This window comes from Xenopus tropicalis, chromosome 3, assembly GCF_000004195.4.
Source record: "Xenopus tropicalis strain Nigerian chromosome 3, UCB_Xtro_10.0, whole genome shotgun sequence".
Lineage (NCBI taxonomy): Eukaryota > Metazoa > Chordata > Amphibia > Anura > Pipidae > Xenopus > Xenopus tropicalis.
In genome coordinates, this window is record NC_030679.2 from 94,359,506 (window position 1) to 94,378,784 (window position 19,279).

The 19,279-nt window shown below is 39.6% G+C and overlaps 1 protein-coding gene across 2 annotated transcripts in view; it reads right to left on the reverse strand.

Annotated features, from left to right (window-relative positions):
- arid3b (AT-rich interaction domain 3B) overlaps window positions 1-19,279 on the reverse strand; it is a 48,017-nt gene that overhangs the window by 19,033 nt on the left and 9,705 nt on the right. For both annotated transcript variants that reach the window (XM_004916003.4, XM_002938881.5), the window contains exon 3: window positions 5,432-5,497. In XM_004916003.4, coding sequence (XP_004916060.1) covers window positions 5,432-5,497 — 66 coding nt within the window. The remainder of the gene's footprint in view (window positions 1-5,431; window positions 5,498-19,279) is intronic.

The following is a 19,279-nucleotide window of genomic DNA, read 5'->3' on the forward strand; positions in this document are numbered from 1 at the left end:
CAACTGCTGATATCAATCCCTTAGACCGATTCGGCAGCTAATCGGCCCGTGTATGGGCACTCCCGACGGGCCTGCCCGGCCAGATCTCTATCGGGCAGGTTAGAAAATCTAGTCGGATCGGGGACAGCATTGGCTCGTTGATTCGGTCCCCAGACCGGACTTTTCCTATACCTGCCGTTATAATTTGATCGTTTGGCCCCAGGGCCTTACGATCGAATTACCCTGGATTCTCCCGATATCGCCCACCCGTAGGTGGGGGATATTGGGAGAAGATCTGCTCGATTGGCGACATCGCCAAACGAGCGGATCTTATGGTGTATGGGGATTTTTAGACTGCCTGTAAAATAAGCAGACTTATCCCTAAACCCAAAGTGTTCCTCCACCCATATTTGCTCCACAAGTGCTAGTTATTGTGCTTGTTAAAAATGGGTATATATGGGTGCCCTTTTATAGCACCCACACATGGACAAATATTGGGCACTGATTTGGCCATTCATGACTTGGGCAAGATTCTAAAATGATTTTGGGACTAAAATGTTTGGGACGAAAGCTAGTCATTCATAGGAAGATTTTATTGCCTATCTTATCAGCTAAACGGCTGTTTTAACGAACAATTCAACCATCAATGACTGACTATATTGATATCAAAATCATAAATATTAACAGATTGCTATCTGTTCCTTTGTTTACTTCCACATTTAACCAAACCCTTCAAAATAAAGACATGTGCAGTGAATGTTCATTTAATAAAAATTATTTAATGACTCAATCAAATTTTTAAATCTGTCCAATTGACTGTTAGGAAAATGTGGTAACGATAAGTAAATATATTTTACTGGACAATCTTAAAATTGTTGTATTACACAACAAAACCTGCCCATGTATGGCCACCTTAAAGGATTCTACCATGATTTTTATGGCGTAATTTATATTTTTAAATTACACTGTTTACATAGCAAATAATTCACTACCATTTAAAATGTTATTCTTGGACCAACAAATTTATTTTTTTTAGTAATACTGGTTTGTAGGCAGCCATCTCAGTGCATTGTATTGTAGAGTCTGCATTATTTTGTAGAGTCAAAATTAAATATTAAAAAATGCTGTTTGCACTTTAAAACAATGGATTTTATGGGAGGGTTCAGCTGGAGAATGTCTATTAACAGATTCATTTTAAAGAAAACATGTTTTCCCTTGATGGCATTCTTTTAAATGCATCCCTTTTATGATCAATATCTAGCAAGGCTCATTTACATACAGAATGGGCAGGCCAGAAATCATGTTGGTTGAGGAAAACACTGGCACACTGGGGAAATTGCAAGCAGATAATTAGATTACCAGTGCACAGATAATTCCCTACATAATGACCTTCTGTTTATCAGTGCACTGGTAATCTAATCATCTACCTTGCAAAGACCAAACAGAGTAGCTTCAAACATTTGGTCCATCTGATATTGCATATGAAGTATACACCCCTTCAATTGGTGACCTCACCAAACAAGCAGATCTTTCAGTATATGGCCAGCGTTAAACACTACGCAAATAGTATGTAGGTCATATAAGGCAGGCAGCACTAGTAGTGCCAGTCATTTCTACTGCAGTTGAAATAAACCAGTGTAGCAAATGCTACATGTGCCATAAGCCTAAGGGGGTAATGTATTAAATTGTCTTAAGGCTTCTACTTGTTACCCTAGTAACCACAGCAACAAATTAGTATGTTATATGTACCAGTCACCTGTCTGAAAACAAACATTTGATTGGTTCCTATGGCTTACTAGATGAAGGCAAACTTAAGACTTTTTAATTACATTACCCTGCTAGTTTAAACTTCCACCTTATCTGATTCTTAAGGTGGCCATACACGCACCAATAATATCGTACGAAACCTCGTTTCGTACGATATTCGGTGCATGTATGGTATGTCGGCGAGTCGATCGATATCGCAGGAAGCTGCTGATATCGGCCGACTCGCCGATCGGACCAGTTTGAAAATTTTGATCGGGCGCCATAGAAGGCGCCTAACCAAAATCTCCCTTCATCGCTGAATCGGCAGAAGGAGGTAGAAATCCTATTGTTTCTACCTCCTTACCTGCCAGCGCTGAATCGGCAGAAGGAGATAGAAATCCTATTTCGACGAAACAACGTCAGATCGCCACGTGTATGGCCAGCTTTACTCTTTTCGTTCCCAGAGGATTAGAGCCTGCAAACTAACCTGTCAAAATGAAAGTAGGTGCAAACTGTTTTTTTTTTTTTTTTTTTGTGTCTCCTGGATACTGGGGCATTAGTGGCAGTCACGACTCCCTTGATCATCTGTCACTGCTTTCCATAGCAAAGCATGGGAAATGTTTTGTTTTTTTCTGAGAGCAGCACAGTAATCAAAATGCCCCATGTGCCAACAGCCATTATAACCAGAATTACCGCTTTACAGAAAATAACTAGTTGTTAGTCAATCAAAAACACCTTCACAAAACCTAAGCAAGACAAAAATATTAATTTAGGCAGTGTTGGACTGGGACATCAAGGACCCAAATGAGATCCTAATATCAAGGGTCCGCCAACCTAAACCCTAAAACCTTTTCTTTTTACCGAGAAAACCCATGGAATCTCCATGTTTGAGAAGTTCATATTGTTCACATTGTTCAAATGTAGGTAATTAATTTAGCCTTTAAGGCACAGAACTATTTTTAATTTTTACCAGACTTGAACTAGCATCTAATGGACCCTCATTACAGTGTTTTGCCCATTAGATGCCAATTTACTATAGTCTATGGGAAACATTTTATTCAGAGAAATAACACAGCAACCAGAGTGACTGTCTTTGTAGACCAGTGATCCGCAACCAGTGGCTCGGGAGTAACATGTTGCTCACCAACCCTTTGGATGTTGCTCCCAGTAGCCTCAAAGCAGGAGCTTATTTTTGAATTTCTGGCTTGGAGGCAAGTTTTAGTTGCATAAAACCCAGTGTAAAGCCAAACAGAGCCTCTTGAAGGCTGCCAGTCCACATAGGACTGGGAGTGTACCCTACAGGAACTTTTTCCATGCTTGTGTTGCTCCCCAACACTTTTTCCATTTGAATGTGGCTCATGGGTATAAAAGGTTGAGGATCCCTGTTGTAGACAGTGCGCATTCCTGTGCAGTTTTAGCTCTTGATCTCCCATTTACATCTCAGCCAACTCTATAAAATTACAGCCTTCTCAGATTCTCCTGCTTATCTGTGGCAATAAATGTATGTGACCCTATGACTCCTAAGCGAAGGCTTTACTATCTTTCTTACTGCTGAGCATAAATGTAACACAAGCGGAACCTGGAAAAGTAAAAGAGAGTTATAATTCTGTGTTCCAGATAGGGCAAAGGGCCCACTCAGGTTCGGGCCCACCAAGAAAAGTGGTTCCCTGGCAGGCCAGTACCATACTGCATTTAGGCCTTGTCACTAGAAAAATACAAATTTAAGAGAGACAGTGGCCCCACCTCCGATACATTTTGTGCTAATATGAACTGACCTGATCAGGAATGTAACGTAATTTAAAATAACAGCTCTCAGTACTACGTACAAAGTTTTCCCCTGAGGGTGCAGGTTATAACATTGACAACATCCAAAAAGCAGTGAATAATGTGTGGACTGACACATAGCATACCAGGTTAACTTTCCTATCTATCTTTGAAGATATCAATAAATAATTTACTTTAAACTTTCTGAATCAACTTCCCGGTCTTGAATTTAAAAGTAGTAGCTATATTCCTGCTGCCCAAACTCCATAAACTAGCAACTAATATGAATAACAGAGCAAAGATGAACAGTGTGTCTGGATAAAAAGATAATTTAAAAAAAACAATAAAAAAATGTAACCATAGCATCAGTATGAGTATTTACTTTCTAATTGCTGCCCACTGCTGACAGGAAAACAGTAGAATGGCCAAAGGAAAAAAAAAAAAAAAAAGCCACACTATCACAATAAAGCTTGCATATAATTGTGCTGTCAGTGCATCATGACCATGATGATCAAGCACAAAGAGGCAGATTGCAGGCTAACCACAGAATATATGTAAACAAATACGTATGAAAAGATGGGAATGACCAGCCATCCATTCTGAATGCTTAGTCACGTGCAAAACCCATTAATACAAGTAGATACAACATCTTAAATTGTGAACTCACAACAAAATAGATAATATCTAGCATTAATATGTTAATGTTAATAAAAATTATTAGTCAAAGTGCTGATTTTTCAAATATGTCTTTTATAGCCTTAGGAGACCATCACATTACTATAATATCTAGCATCTTAGGCAAAATAAAAATAATTTTTCTCCACCATTTTTAAAAAAACAATTGCTGGTTTGTAGTATTGTTTGGGTCAATGAACTGATGACCTGTGTTGACCCTTACCCACTTTTTACCAACCTTAACCCAAACCCGGCCTGCCATGCCGATATGGCTTATACCAGCACCAACCAGCTCATCTCTGACATTACAGGAGGGAGCAGGGCCCGTGGGTTTTGGTCTAGCCAGCACCGCTACTGCCTTGATAAAAATGAGGGCAGCAATGGAGCAACACTATGGGGCTGATTTACTAACCCACGAATCCGACCCGAATTGGAAAAGTTCCGACTTGAAAACGAACATTTTGCGACTTTTTCGTATTTTTTGCGATTTTTTCGGCGTCTTTACGAATTTTTCGTTACCAATACGATTTTTGCGTAAAAACGCGAGTTTTTCGTAGCCATTACGAAAGTTGCGTAAAATCGCCCGATTTTTCCGTAGTGTTAAAACTTACGCGAAAAGTTGCGCCTTTTTCGTAGCGTTAAAACTTAAAAGGTGCGAAGTTTCGCGTAAGTTTTAACGCTACGAAAAAAGCGCAACTTTTTGCGCAAGTTTTAATGCTACGAAAAATCGCCAGATTTTACGCAACTTTCGTAATGGCTACGAAAAACGTAAAGACGCCGAAAAAATCGCAAAAAATACGAAAAAATCGCAAAATACCGATCATTACGAAAAAAACGCAACCGGACTCATTTCGACCCGTTCGTGGGTTAGTAAATGTGCCCCTATGTCTGATTTTGCGACCATGTGAATTGTTTGCAAACTCCCAATATGGAATTGCTTTAGGGCTCTGGCACACGGGGGAGATTAGTCGCCCGCGATTTAACTCCCTGTTTGCGGGCGACTAATCTCCCCGAGTTGCCTACCCCTGCCATCCCACCGGCGAACATGTAAGTCGCCGGCGGGATGGCAGACGCGGCGGGGCGATTTGCGCGAAATCGCGCCGCCGCGTCTGCCATCCCGCCGGCGACTTACATGTTCGCCGGTGGGATGGCAGGGGTAGGCAACTCGGGGAGATTAGTCGCCCGCGAACAGGGAGTTAAATCGCGGGCGACTAATCTCCCCCGTGTGCCAGAGCCCTTACAACTAAAATAATTTAGTCATTAGTACCTTTGCAAAATCCCTTGATGTTTCTCTGCTACGGCCATCTGGATCTTCGCACCAAGAAGAGTTTTCCTAAATAAACACAAAGAAAGGTGATCAGCACTAGTTTGCATATTCTAAATCCCTACAATAATTATTTAAACTGATAATTCATGTAAAGTATTTGGAGAATAAAAGCCCTCCAATCCCTACATTTCACTCTTGCAAAGTTACAGAAGTGTGTCTTTCCAACTCTAATCGCACCCTCAGATCCCTTTGTAAGAGGTAGAAACCTTGCTTCAGCTGGCAACGTGTAGCACATTACTCAGAGTAGCTATAAGCCAAAATTCTTTTTTTTTCCTGGAAATTCTCCTCTTCTAGTACATAGAGAACAACAGAGCATCTATAAGGAGCAGTGCTGCATTTCACTGTCAGTGTTGAAAGCCCAGTTATGTATATGCAAAACATTTATTATGCCCCAAGGCTGCCAGTGATTCACAAGTATCACATTGCCAAAAAGAATGGAAGTTTGTGCCTAGCATAAAGGTTGGTTAGGATAAAGGTTAAGGCTGATGCCTGCACATATTGTGGCTCATGGCAACCAACCAGTAATTACCTTTTTCAGCTAGCCGCAAAAAGAATCATGTAAGTAAACATCTGATTGGTCACCATGGGTTACTGCCCAGGTGTAAATTTGCTCAGTTTATAAATTACCCCAACTGTTTTGTATGTCCCTGGAACTATAAGAAGTGTGACTGTTACTATGTTTTCATATATGTATAACACAGAATATGTTGAATAAATTTTGATATCACCTGTCTATTCCTATACTGGTGAAATCTGCAGCAACTGATAAGAGTAATCCATTTTGGGGTAAGAATAAAATGTTTCCCTTGGTGATGTTAAATTGGCAGCTGCCCTTCACAGAATTATTTTTGTCACTACTGCTTTGGGAAAGCCGAAACTTCATGGGCAACTGCACACTTGACGTTGCCATTAGTATTGCGCAGGTACTGGAACCTGCCTACCCCTGCATTCTGCAGAATTTATGCGATACAGTTCTTTTTACTGCGGGTGATTTACTCTGGCACCAATGAAGAGGATATCTTTAGAAATTCTGCCCCCTATGCTGGTGGAGGCCATTGGCCTAAAACAGTGAAACCTCAATTCTATATAGCCTGAATTAAAGTTTTTCCACATTTTTTTTCATGTCCAACCAATTTATGAAGCATTCTAATGCATGCTTTTCCATCAAAACAGTGCCCTGATTTTTCTTAAAAAAAATGTCCGTCTGTGAATGTTTTTAGTAGTGAAAAGAAATTTAAAATATTAATCAGATATTTTGCTTTGGTTTTGTCTATAAATAGTGAATTCCAATTAGTCTGCACTTCATACAGTCATGCACAAATAACCTATGGCTATAGGTTGAACATCTGACTACCAAAGATGTCATGTACATGCTGTCCCATAGTGTAACATTAATGCTGCAATGCCGAAACCCTGTCATTAACACAGTAATGTTGTATTTCAAAGTAAAATATACAATTCTTTTCTGGAGCTATGACCAAACTTACTGGAGCTATGTTACAATACAGTGGGGCTTAAGAATGTAAATGCCACTTTGTCTTGAAATTTGCAGGTATCACTGCCCCTTAGGTAAACAAAGTAATAATCCTAAAACAAATGAACACATTGTCAATTCTGAGCCAGCAACACTAAACAAAACACTAAGGGCTCTGGCACACTAGGCAGATTAGTCCCCCGCGACAAATCTCCCTTGTTGCGGGCGACTAATCTCCCCGATATGACATCCCACCAACGAAAATGTAAATCGCCCATGGGATGGCATAGGCAGAGGCGCGATCACTGAAGTTGCCTCGAGATTTCCCGCAAATCGCGGCGCCGCGGGCGACTAACCTCCCTTGTGTGCCAGAGCCCTAAAACTGCACAAAACAATGTTTTGTGCAGCATGCCAAGCACTGCATTTTCTCCACTTTGAAACCCTTCTGCACCCTTTAGAATGCGCTGTTAGGCACACAGAGCAGTGACAGGAGGCCCTTAGCACACACAAAATGTCTATCACTCTCAGAGACTTGGTAAGCATCATCTGAAAGTTGGCTAAAAGTTGCATAAATTGTATTCCCAGTATCTCACCAATATTAGGCTTTCACTGGGGCAGCCCAAGAAAATATGTAGTAACACCATCTCCAGCAGACCTTGCTTAACATGGGGGTAAGTTTTGTGTAGTACATCTCATAAAAAGCTTGTAACACATTTCTTGCATTTTAGCACATCTGGAACATTTATAAGTACAGGTATAGGACCCGTTATCCAGAATTTTCGGGACCAAGGGTATTCCGGATAAGGGGTCTTTCCGTAATTTGGATCTCCATAACTTAAGTCTACTAAAAAATTAATAAAACATTAATTAAACCCTATTGGATTGTTTTGCATTCGATAAGGATTATTTATATCTTAGTTGGGATCAATTACAAGGTTCTATTTTATTACTACAGAGAAAAAGGAAATCACTTTCAAAATTCTGAATTATTTGATTAAAATGGAGTCTATGGGAGACGGGCTTTCCGTAATTTGGAGCATTCTGAATAACGGGTTTCCGGATAAGGGATCCCATACCTGTAATTTGATCTTCGGGATGTCTTTCTCTAGTTCTAGTTCCCATGTTACTAGTAGTGCAGTTCATAGCGTACACATCATCCTCTAATAGCTTAAGGTGGCGACACACGTGGCGATTTTAGATCTTTCATGCGACCATCGCATGAAAGATCGTACAATCCGCCACTAAGGGCTCTGGGACACGGGGAGATTAATCTCCCCGAACTACCATCCCACCGGCGAAAATGTAAGTCGCCGGTGGGATGGCACACGCTGCACATGCGATTTCGGCAAATCTTTCCGAAGCCAACTTCTGCAATTTGCCGAAATCGCCTGTGCAGTGTGTGCCATCCCACCGGCGACTTACATTTTTGCCTGTGGGATGGTAGTTCGGGGAGATTAGTCGCCCGCGAACAGGGAGATTTGTCGCGGGCGACTAATCTCCTCGTGTGCCAGAGCCCTAACCGTGCTCAGGGCTGAAACAACAGATAAGGAGGTAGAAACAATAGGATTTGTACCTCCTTCTGCCGATTCAGCCCCGAAGACAGATTTTGCTCAGGCGCCTTCTATGGCGCTCGATCAAAATCTTTAAAATTGGCCCGATCAGCAAGTCGACTCACCTACTTGCCATACACGCACCGAATATCGTACGAAACGAGGTTTCGTACGATATTATCGGTGTGTATATAGCCAGCTTTATACAATAAGGAGATGGAATTTCTCATCTGTACCTGAGGGCAAAACCAGGTTGCTTATGTGTATAGGCGAGATGGGGTAGAGAAACATTTTTGTTTTATTAACCTGATCTGTGCTATTCAGGGGTAATCAAAGGGTTGTCATTATAAATTAAGATTCTTTGATGCTTTTGTACCCAGAGAAGATGAAGGATATGGGTATTTTGTTCCAATTCTTACCACTGCTTAACCTCTAGATTGCTGTCACAATCTGTAATTCTAATCATTGCAGCTGCTTGATAAGCCCTTTTAGGGCTCTGGCACACGAGGAGATTAGTCGCCCGCGACAAAACTCCCTGTTCGCGGGCGACTAATCTCCCCGAGTTGTCATGACCCGCCATCCCACCGGCGAACATGTAAGTCGCCGGCGGGATGGCAGGGGAAGATTAGTCGCCCGCGAACGGGGAGTTTTGTCGCGGGCGACTAATCTCCCCGTGTGCCAGAGCCCATACAATCAATGTCTACTTCTTTCACCTTCCCCCTATAGAGGGGGATCCTCAACCTTTTTTTACCCATGAGCCACATTCAGATATGAAAAGAGCTGGGGAGCAACAAAAACATGACAAATTGTTCAGTTTGTGCCAAATAAGGACTGTGATTGGCTATCGGTAGCTCCTGTGTGGACTGGCAGCCTACAAGTGGCTCTGTTTGTTTTTTATGCAACCAAAACTTCCTTCCAAGTCAGGAATTCTAAAACATGCACCTTCTTTCAGGCCACTGGGAGCAACATCCAAGGGGTTGGTGAGCAAGATGTTGCTCATGAGACACTGGTTGGAAATCTCTGTTTTAAAACATGGGTTTTTTGTGCTTGATATGAATTCAGAAATTTCAGTTTGTAATACGTTTGATAGGCAGGTATACAGGTAATATTTATAATAAATAATTTTAATTTTAACAGCACTAATGTGCCTGTGCCATGGTGTTTGTGGTCCAATTTATTTTTTGACATCTGCTAACATATCTTTAATGTTCAGTTCACCCCATTCCATGTAATATTTGGTGTGGGAAATACCAAGATAGGTCACCTTGCAGGATTTACTGTAGTTTAGTTTGCGAAGTTTTCAAATTCATTTAAATTAGGTATAGAAACTTACAGATTGGTTACAAAGAATAACAAATTAACAGCATAATCTGCTAGGATAGGATATCTTTCCAAAAAAATGAAATTTCTACTTTCTGTAGTGGGGAGTTCCAGTTCAGGGGCAGTAGAAAAAGGAGAGGGGAAAAAAGAATACAAGTATACCATATAGAATAGGGCCCAGAGTTAACTACTGCCCCTGAGCTGGAACTTTGTCCCTTTCTTCTTCACTAGGTGCCAGCGATCTTGATTTATTTCCCCACCATACCGGCGCACCAATAGTTTTATTTCCCCCCCGCACTACTAATGGAGCTCATGGTACAATAGTGAACACTGTACTGAGCCTAGGACCTCTGTCATGAAGGGTTCCATTCCTCGTACAGGTGAACCAGCCATGCTTCACTTTATTTTTTTATATTTTGATTCTGCCATGGTGTAATAGTTCACGCAGCACTGCTGTTTAGACCGCGTTCAGTGGTTCCCCAGGGTGTACTGGCGTGCAATCCATGGCTCTATTATATGCTTGCCGGTTACTTAAAACCATCGGCTCCTCAACTAAACCACTATAGGTTTGGGTCGTCCTTACCCTGCTTGACACCTGCCAAACCATTACGCTTATGTCACCCGCCTGTGCTGCACATGTCATTAGCACCCATATGGCAGTATTCGTCTTACTGTGCGCTAACATTATGGGCTTTGTCCCTACCCCAACTACTTAACCCCGATCGCTGCACCCTTTCTCCTTTACGTGTCACTACACCTATGTGCCCAATCGCTGCATCCTCTCTCTGTCGGCGGGTAGGTTCTCCTCAGCGCCTACTACGATATGCAGTGAACACCGGTACAGTCACTTATGTTTTGTACCATCTCAATGCTATTTCGATCTTTCATGATCCTTTTCTACTTTACTTGTACCTTTTCTAGTTTCTCTGTTTCTCCCCACTACATGCTTATACTCTGTGCCGCGTTCCCAGACACGCTCTTGCCACTCTGCATCTTTTGATTACCCACAGCTCGTGAGTTACAGTTCCTTTGTTTTATTCTTTCCTCTCCCGCACTGTCATCAGCCTGTTTGTTATGTATACACCTTCTGACACATTTGTTTTTACATAAAAGTGTATGTTAGTTCTTCTGTACTCGCATATGCAAATTAACTGTATTATACACCCTGTGACGTCACAGTTTTGGCACCAAATTGTCTTTTTTTCAGTGCGCCAGTTTTGTTTCACATTGTCTTTGAGAAAGGCTGCGGAAGCAGCCGAAACGTTAGATGTTCTGAATAAACACCTCTGTTTTTCACCTAAGACCTGTGAGTGCGGGACATTTTCTCTAGCTATTATTCCTGAATTCGATGGGACTGCACCCAGGCACCGTTACTACCGCTACTGAGACGTGAGTGCCTGTCCACATGCTGTATATATGTATGTATATATGTAGGACATTAAGATACCAAGAAATGCCCTCCCCTTAAAGCAAAACAGGGATTATATATCCATATCTATCTAAATACACACAAAGATTTAAAGGGGTTTATTTTGTAAGAAACTATACCTTCTCTGGTATAACACTGTAAAACCTGCATCTTTGCTTTTTTGTTTTTCTCAGTCATAGTTTCTTAGCAGTGCATGTTTATAGTAAAATACAAAAAATAAAAATATACAAATACATGTGCTGTTGCACATTACCTTCACTGTGATTTCCATAGTATGTAAATGTTTTAAACATCAAGATTTTTTTTATTCAGAAAGCTAAAAAAAACAAAACCACTTGTATAGTAAAGAACTGAAGACGATATTAACATGTAGTAGAGCATAAAAACAGCTGGGATTAACACCAAACCACCTGGTCCTGCTGTTAAAATGCAGTTTCAGATGCCTGGAGCTCTCCCATCCCCCTACTACAGAATGTTACCCTCAAACCTTCTGTTGGCAATTATAAATCTTACATTTACGTGCAGTAATTAACAGACTAAACCCCATAAGAGGCAAAACGGATTCCACTGTTTATACAGGCCATGTTGTGTCAATGCAAGAGCCTTGTTTGTACAGCCATAATCACCAGGTTGTCGAAACCCTCAATAAACAGCAAGTTCCAGGATAACGACCACTTGCAAACCAGTTAGTACTGTGCGGCAGAGTGGTTTCGCAACTTGATGCCCTCAAGCCAGTTGTGGCCCTTCACAGTTTTCTTTTGTAATGTAAGGATTTTTTATGGCCCCCGTATTAATCAAATACGACACACAAACATTTGGTATATCTTTTCCCTTGACCACTGATTATTCTCCTAGAAAAAGTTCTCCTGCATCTAAGGAAGGCATGAATGATTTTCCTGTATGCAAAAACATCACAATATCAACAACATGAGCCTCTACAGCATTCTTTGACGAGTGCACCCCTATCATCACAAGCTGGGTCAATTATTTAAGTACACACTATAAAACAATGGTATGTGTCCATCTGGTCTTCTCATTTTATGGCTAATGACTGCTGCTAGATGGAAAAATATCCTTGACACATTACTAGACTATAATTTGGCTAGGACTCTGCACTTCCTTATGACAGGGAAAACAGTGATGTCAGTTGTGATCAAATGCTTCATCAAAATTACAGACAAATTAAACATTTGTAAAAATATAAATGCCCTTGTCATTAACATGACCATGTGTACTGCCAAACAGTTCTTATTTTGTACCCCAGGAACTTTTTATATGCTTGTGCTGCTCATCAACTCTTTTTGCATTTGAATGTGGCACATTCAAAGGAGAAAAGGCACAGTTTACATAGCAGACAAATAAAACACCATTATATTCTACAAAGCTTATCTGTTATCTGCTATGTAACCTGTGCCTTTTCTCCTTTTTTCCAGCTTGACTGGCTGCCCCCGTGGATACACAGCAGCTTTGTTTATATAAACTAGTCTTTCTGTAGCAAACACTCAACTTTTACCAGAGCACAGCAGCAGAACAGGCAGCAATAAAAGTTGCCGGTCGAAAGCCCTTCGCACTGCTTTGGTATTCCAAAGTTGCTCCTGTAGGCAACCTAGTGTGACTTCGGAAAGCTGAAATGATGCGTTGACCTTTCCAGTGGAGACTTATATTGTTGCTGTTGGAAAGGTATTTCGGAGTGCAAAGTCACCCACGTTAGCAGTGATCTATTGCAGGCGACTAACTCACTCTGTGGGTTCTTAAGCTGGCCATACACAAACAGACGATATAATTCGAAACCTTGTTTTGTATGATATTCGGTGAGTGTATGGCGGCTCGACGAAAGGACCGATATAGCAAAAAGCGGCGGATATCGTTTGACTCTTCCATTGGCCAATTTAAAAGATTCTGATCGGGCGCCATTGAAGGCGCCTGAGCAGAATCTTCGTTCAGGGCTGAATCGTCAGAAGGAGGTAGAATTCCTATTGTTTCTACCTCCATATATGATGATTCAGCCCTAAACGTCTGTGGAGGGATCGAAAATCGCTGCGTGTATAGCCCCCTTTAGCCTTAAGGCATATTTTAGACTTGTACTGAATCCAGATTTGTCTATTTTTGCAGGACCGTATTCAGCCAAATACTAGGTGTTCAGATTAACTAAATAATACTTAAAGGGGACTCGTCACCCTAAAAAATTATTTGAAATTCTTTCCTATTGTTTGCCAATTAAAATAAACTTCACTTACACTATATCAATAATATAAATCTTGTTTGTGTTGTGTGTTTCAGTCTTGGAATTTCACAGCAAGCAGGAAGGTGCCATTTTGTGGGTACTGTTATTAAGGCAAGCTTTGTATTACCCCATGAGCCAGAGTTGGGGACCTGATGCAAATGCCCATGCACAGGATACACAATTAGATGGTGGGGAGGGAGGGTGAGAGTGAGCACTGAATGGAAAGGGAAAGCAATTGTCTTCCCCACCTCTATGCCTAAAGCATTGGGAAAAATTAAGCACCCACTACAGATTTGTTATATATCAAATCCAGTCTCTCATTAACCATTTTTCTACTTATGAATAGTAAAACAAATTGCCTAAAATTCATAAGGACCATTACTATCTTCACATTTATGCTTATCACAGCACTGGAAAAAGTCAAGACCATTATGACCACGTAACCTTATTCCTAGATCTTCCAGTTTCATCAAACTTTCATGAAAATGATGAAACACTAGGATGGTTAAACAAATAATTTATAAACGAAGCGTCACACAGACACAGAAGCACTGATGTTTTACTTAGCAAGAATAGCTCTACAAAATCTGTACCATTTTCTATATATAATAACATAATAGATTACTGGTCACTATAGCATACCCCTTTAAAATGTGAATTCACTTGACTGTCCTGATTAAATAATTAAAGCAATACCGGGGAAAGAAAAAATAAAGCAAAAACAGCCAAAGAAAGATAAATTAGAACAAAACAGAGGCCGCACCAAGATAATGCTCTGCTTCTGTAAGGTCTGTGGCACACATGGTATTTTCCTCTGGAGGTATAAAAACATCAGTGAAGAAATCGCTAATACTAATCGAAGGTGCAACATGTCAGTAAGCACCATAAGATATCAATAACAGGTGCCTGTCTGTGCAGAGAGGCAGATTTGGTCAGGAAAGCACAGAGTGCACATTTTCAGAAAAAAATATGTCTTGGGACTGGTACTGGTGTTTTCTCTGCTGGCAGGTTCAGGCTGAACAATCACAACCTGAGTAGGATGGGGCAGGTTTATAAGGCATGTCTGTAGGGTCAAAATGCCATGAAATCATAAATCTGCAAACATGGTCAGCACATTAAAATTTCAAACAGATTATCTGCCATTTCACAGAACTGTAAAATGGTTTGTTCAAACAGTCCCACTAACCTGGAATATATGCTTCTAAATGAAGTAGTCTTGAATTTTGAAATTCATATTGCATATTTACTGTATTTAGTAATTCTGTTGAATTCCACCTGCATTAAGTACTTACATGAGCCTGTGTTAGTACAGCCCCATTAGAAAGAATGGAATTCATTTGACTATTGTGACCCAGCATTATACCAGCATTACTGATGTTTAATTGTATTAGTAGAATTTGCACCTGAATAAGTGAGACCATTCACCAAGTCATTGTGTAGTAGAAACTGTAATGGAAAGTGACACTACATTAATCCTCATTTAATAATAGAATGTACAACTGCACAGAGTAGCTGTCAGTGTTAAATAGATCTTCAGTTAGATCTCTATCTATGTACAGTTCATTGAAGGGCATATTAACCACACTTTTTGCCTAATACAAAATATTTGTCATGGTTTGTAATGGGTTATACTTTATTTTTATATATAATTGCAATTTAAAGCAGTGTTTCTCCTTTTCTAATCTGTGCCCTGGTGAAACAATGTAACACAATCCAGCAGATTGACAAACCTGTCATGCTGTAGGAGAAGGGCTTCTGCAACATTTTTTAAAAAGTCATAACCAACAGTTACGCAAATGCTGCTTTCAATGGAAATTACATTTACAAATACATTTTTAAGAACTCAAATATTTAATAAATTCAAACTTAAAAACATATGTTTTCTTTTATTAGGCAAGAAAATGTCCTCTTTAAGGCCAAGAGACCCAGGTTTAGAAAGCAAACATTTATGTGACACTGTAGACAAAAATCTAAATAGATCGGATCTATGATGAATCCACTGTCCAAACTCCTACCACATTAAACCCAAAAAAATAAGAGACCAGTGCAAGATTTTGGGTAGTATTAACATTAAATAAGTTGATATCTATATAAAGAGTAATACACAAGTTGCATAACATATCAAGTAACATTAAGTTTGTGTTTAAATGTAACACTTTAATTACCTTCATTTAGCATTAAAGGCAAATTTTTATATGCTGAACTAGAGTATATTTATTCAACCGACTATTAAGCATTACTTTGATTTTAGTACTTGACTTGTATGAAGTAAACACTGTACACATTTTTTACTTTAAACATTTGTGGGTAACACTTTTGTTCAACTATGTAAATTCAATACAAGCATTTAAATTATTTAATGCAAATGTCACTATATAAAACTGGGCTCACTGTATAGTGTTACAAAAAATGTTAATTGTAGGATTTAATTTTTTGTATGGCCTTATACAATGTCCTAATATTTACATTCCTTTTGCATGTTCCAATAAATTGATTACTTCTCCCACTACTGTTATTACCATGTGCCTATGGCCTTAGAGAACAGTCAAAAATAAAATGCAAGTTTCTCAGAGCACTCTTCTGAGTACTGAGCAATTTACTTACATTTTTCATTTTAATCATTTAAAAAGGTATGACTTGTTATATACTGCTAAATCTGGCTTTTGGCTTACCAGCTTTCTGTCAAAGGTGCTGTGTCTGTGGGTTAACCGCAGGTGGCGTCTCCTATGAGCTGCAATTCTGCATATCTCAAATATATTAAATAGGCGACTGATGACACAAACAAATAAATTGCGAATAGGAAAAAGCTGTACTTGGCCGACGAAAACAAATTCCTTCCAACTAGTCAGTACAGCAGTAAAATACCCAGGGACAGCTTAAATAGAAAATGAATGTATAATGCAAAAATACTCATAACAGTAAGTTTTCTTTATCTTTTTACTGTAGAGCACCTTTGAAATTTAACAGAAAGGCCAAGACTGTATTAGGAGAAAATTTTGCTTTAATGATTTAAAACACAGGCATGATTTACCTTCTATAGAAAGATGGCTTGTTCCTTACGATTGCCTGCTTTGAATGAAACCTCTTTCTAAAGATTTTCAGCACCCCATAGAACTACATTGAATTACAAATGTCTTTCCAGTCAACCATCACCTAAACAGTGCTGGCACAAGCGCTTGTACGCAATATATACAAGTACACTGACAGCATTTGGGGGCACTTTATTTTCAGGCTTATTAAACACACCACACTCAAAGTCCGTTAGTGCAGATGGAATCATAAAAAAAAATGATCTGAATTACTCCCCTGCACATGGGACTGCAGCACAACAGAAAAATAACTCACTATTTTAAAACCAAGAACACAGAAAGTCGCTCTGTAAAAATATGGGGAAAAAGTACCAAAGTGTTTACACTAACAGAGACCTCCATATGGTTACTGAATATTTAAATGATGGTGAGCAGGTTGTGGGTTGGGCCTACTGTAGTAATGTTACGTTCGTATGTAATCTAGATATTGCTGCTAAGCAGAAAAACTGTTTTTGCCATTTTCTCTCTAATTTATGACGTTCTACATGCATTCATGTTTTCTGATTACCGTATATACTCAAGTATAAGCCGATCCGAATATAAGCCGAGGTACCTAATTTTACCTAAAAAAAAAATGGAAAAAACTTATTGACTTGAGTATAAGCCTAGGGTGGGAAATGCAGCAGCTACCGCTAAGTTTCAATAATCAAAATAAATACCAATAAAATTGACATTTATTGAGGCATGAGGGATGTTGAGATTTCTATTCCCACTGGAGAATAAGATCTGTATGATGGCGACAGGCATAGTGATCACACTGCATAAGTACATTAATACACCAACAGGAAATAATACTTTTAGTATCTTCGGCCAAGCAACAGTGCAGTTGCGAGTTAAGACTTACTTTCCAGACTGAACTATACAGCTGCCTTCCCTTCCCTACTTTCCCTCTTTCCACCATTATAACACACAACAGCCCCCCCCTAACATAAAAGCAATTCTATTCTTTCTTTTGGTAACATTGTGTTTGGTCTACATTCCACCCCACCCCTTCTGCACAGGCCAATTAAAGGAACAGTAAACACCAAAAAATAAAAGTGTATAAAAGTAACTAAAATATAATGTGCTGCTGCCCTGCACTGGTAAATAAATATATATATAAAATATATATATTATATAAATAAGCTGCTATGTAGCCACGGAGGCAGCCATTCAAAGGAGAAAAGGCACAGGCACATAGCAGATAACAGATAAAACACTATTGTATTATACAGAACTTATCTGTTATCTGCTATGTAACCTGTGCCTTTTCTCCTTTTTTCCCCAGCTTGAATGGCTGCCCCCATGGCTACACAGCAGCTTATTATATAAATTATAGTAGTGTTACTGTAGCAAACACACCAGTTTTACCAGTGCAGGGCAACAGTGCATTATATTTTTATTACTTTAAAGCTCTTTCATTTTTTGGTGGTACTGTTCCTTTAATGCATAAGGTCCCTGCCCAAATAACCCTGCCCGCAGACACATGCCTATTAAGGCCTCACAAACTACAAGTGAAGACATTTACCAAGCTGGGAAGGACAACTGCCGATCCTTTAGTTACATCAATCATCAAGAGAATCGGCAAAGGGGCGCGTCACGTCACTTCCGCCCACTTCCGTCCCAGGAGCACAGAAGACAGAACTATTAGGTAGTCTGGGGGGCCTGGCAGTGCGGGTGAAGCTGGCGTGAGCGGGAATTGTAACTGCAATCTCTGGAAGGGGTTGCACAGGTCAGATTTTCTCTTAAAAACGGCGTGTATTTATCCAGACTCGAGTATAAGCCGAGGTTTAATTTTTCAGCACATTTTTGGTGTTGAAAAACTCGGCTTATACTCGAGTATATATTGTTTCAACAAACAGAGCTTTTAAACTGTAAAAGCCAAGCCAGTGCATAAAGGCTTTCCCTACTAAGATACATACATATAATTTACCACTGGACAAAGCAACACTTCATTGGTTCAGTATCTGCCCATGTTGGAATTTAAAAAAAAAAAAAAAAAAAAAACACAACAAAAAAACTTTCAAATAAATGTATAAATACAACATAAAAATACATACACAAAATGGACTTAAGTAAATCTACCACTTAATGCTGTTGTGGCCAGTTGGTCAGGCTAAACTGGTCCTTCAATTGGTTTAATGAAGGGAGTCACAATATCCAACATGTGGCAGCTTGTAAGAGGAGACAGAAGGCTTAACGCATTTAACCCATTCAATGTAAATCTTCCTAAAAGGATTAGCTCCTCTCAAATACCATAACATAATGTCATTAGTAATATGTTTACAAACAGCTTTTATTTAATGTTTCTATTTGACACAGTTTCTTAATAGATTGTAATCTAAAGGACCAGTGACACCAAAATATTTTAGTAATTAATCCACCCTGAAACTGCTTTAATAATGGGTAAAGCTTACTTCCCGTTGGATTTTGTAAAAGCTTCACCTAGAATTATACTTACAAAATGGTCTGTAGCAGCAGAGGGAGATCAGGCGATAAGAAACTTGCATTCCCATGTACACTGAACTGGAAGTCAGCACAGTGGTGGAGGACGCCGCACTTAAAGGAACAATTCAGTGTAAAAATGAAACTGGGTAAAATGGATAAAATGCACAAAATAAATATTTGTAATATAGTTAGGTAAAATTGTAATCTATAAAGGCTGGAGTAAGCAGATGACTAACATAATAGCCAGAACACTGCTTAATGTTTTTAGCTCTCTA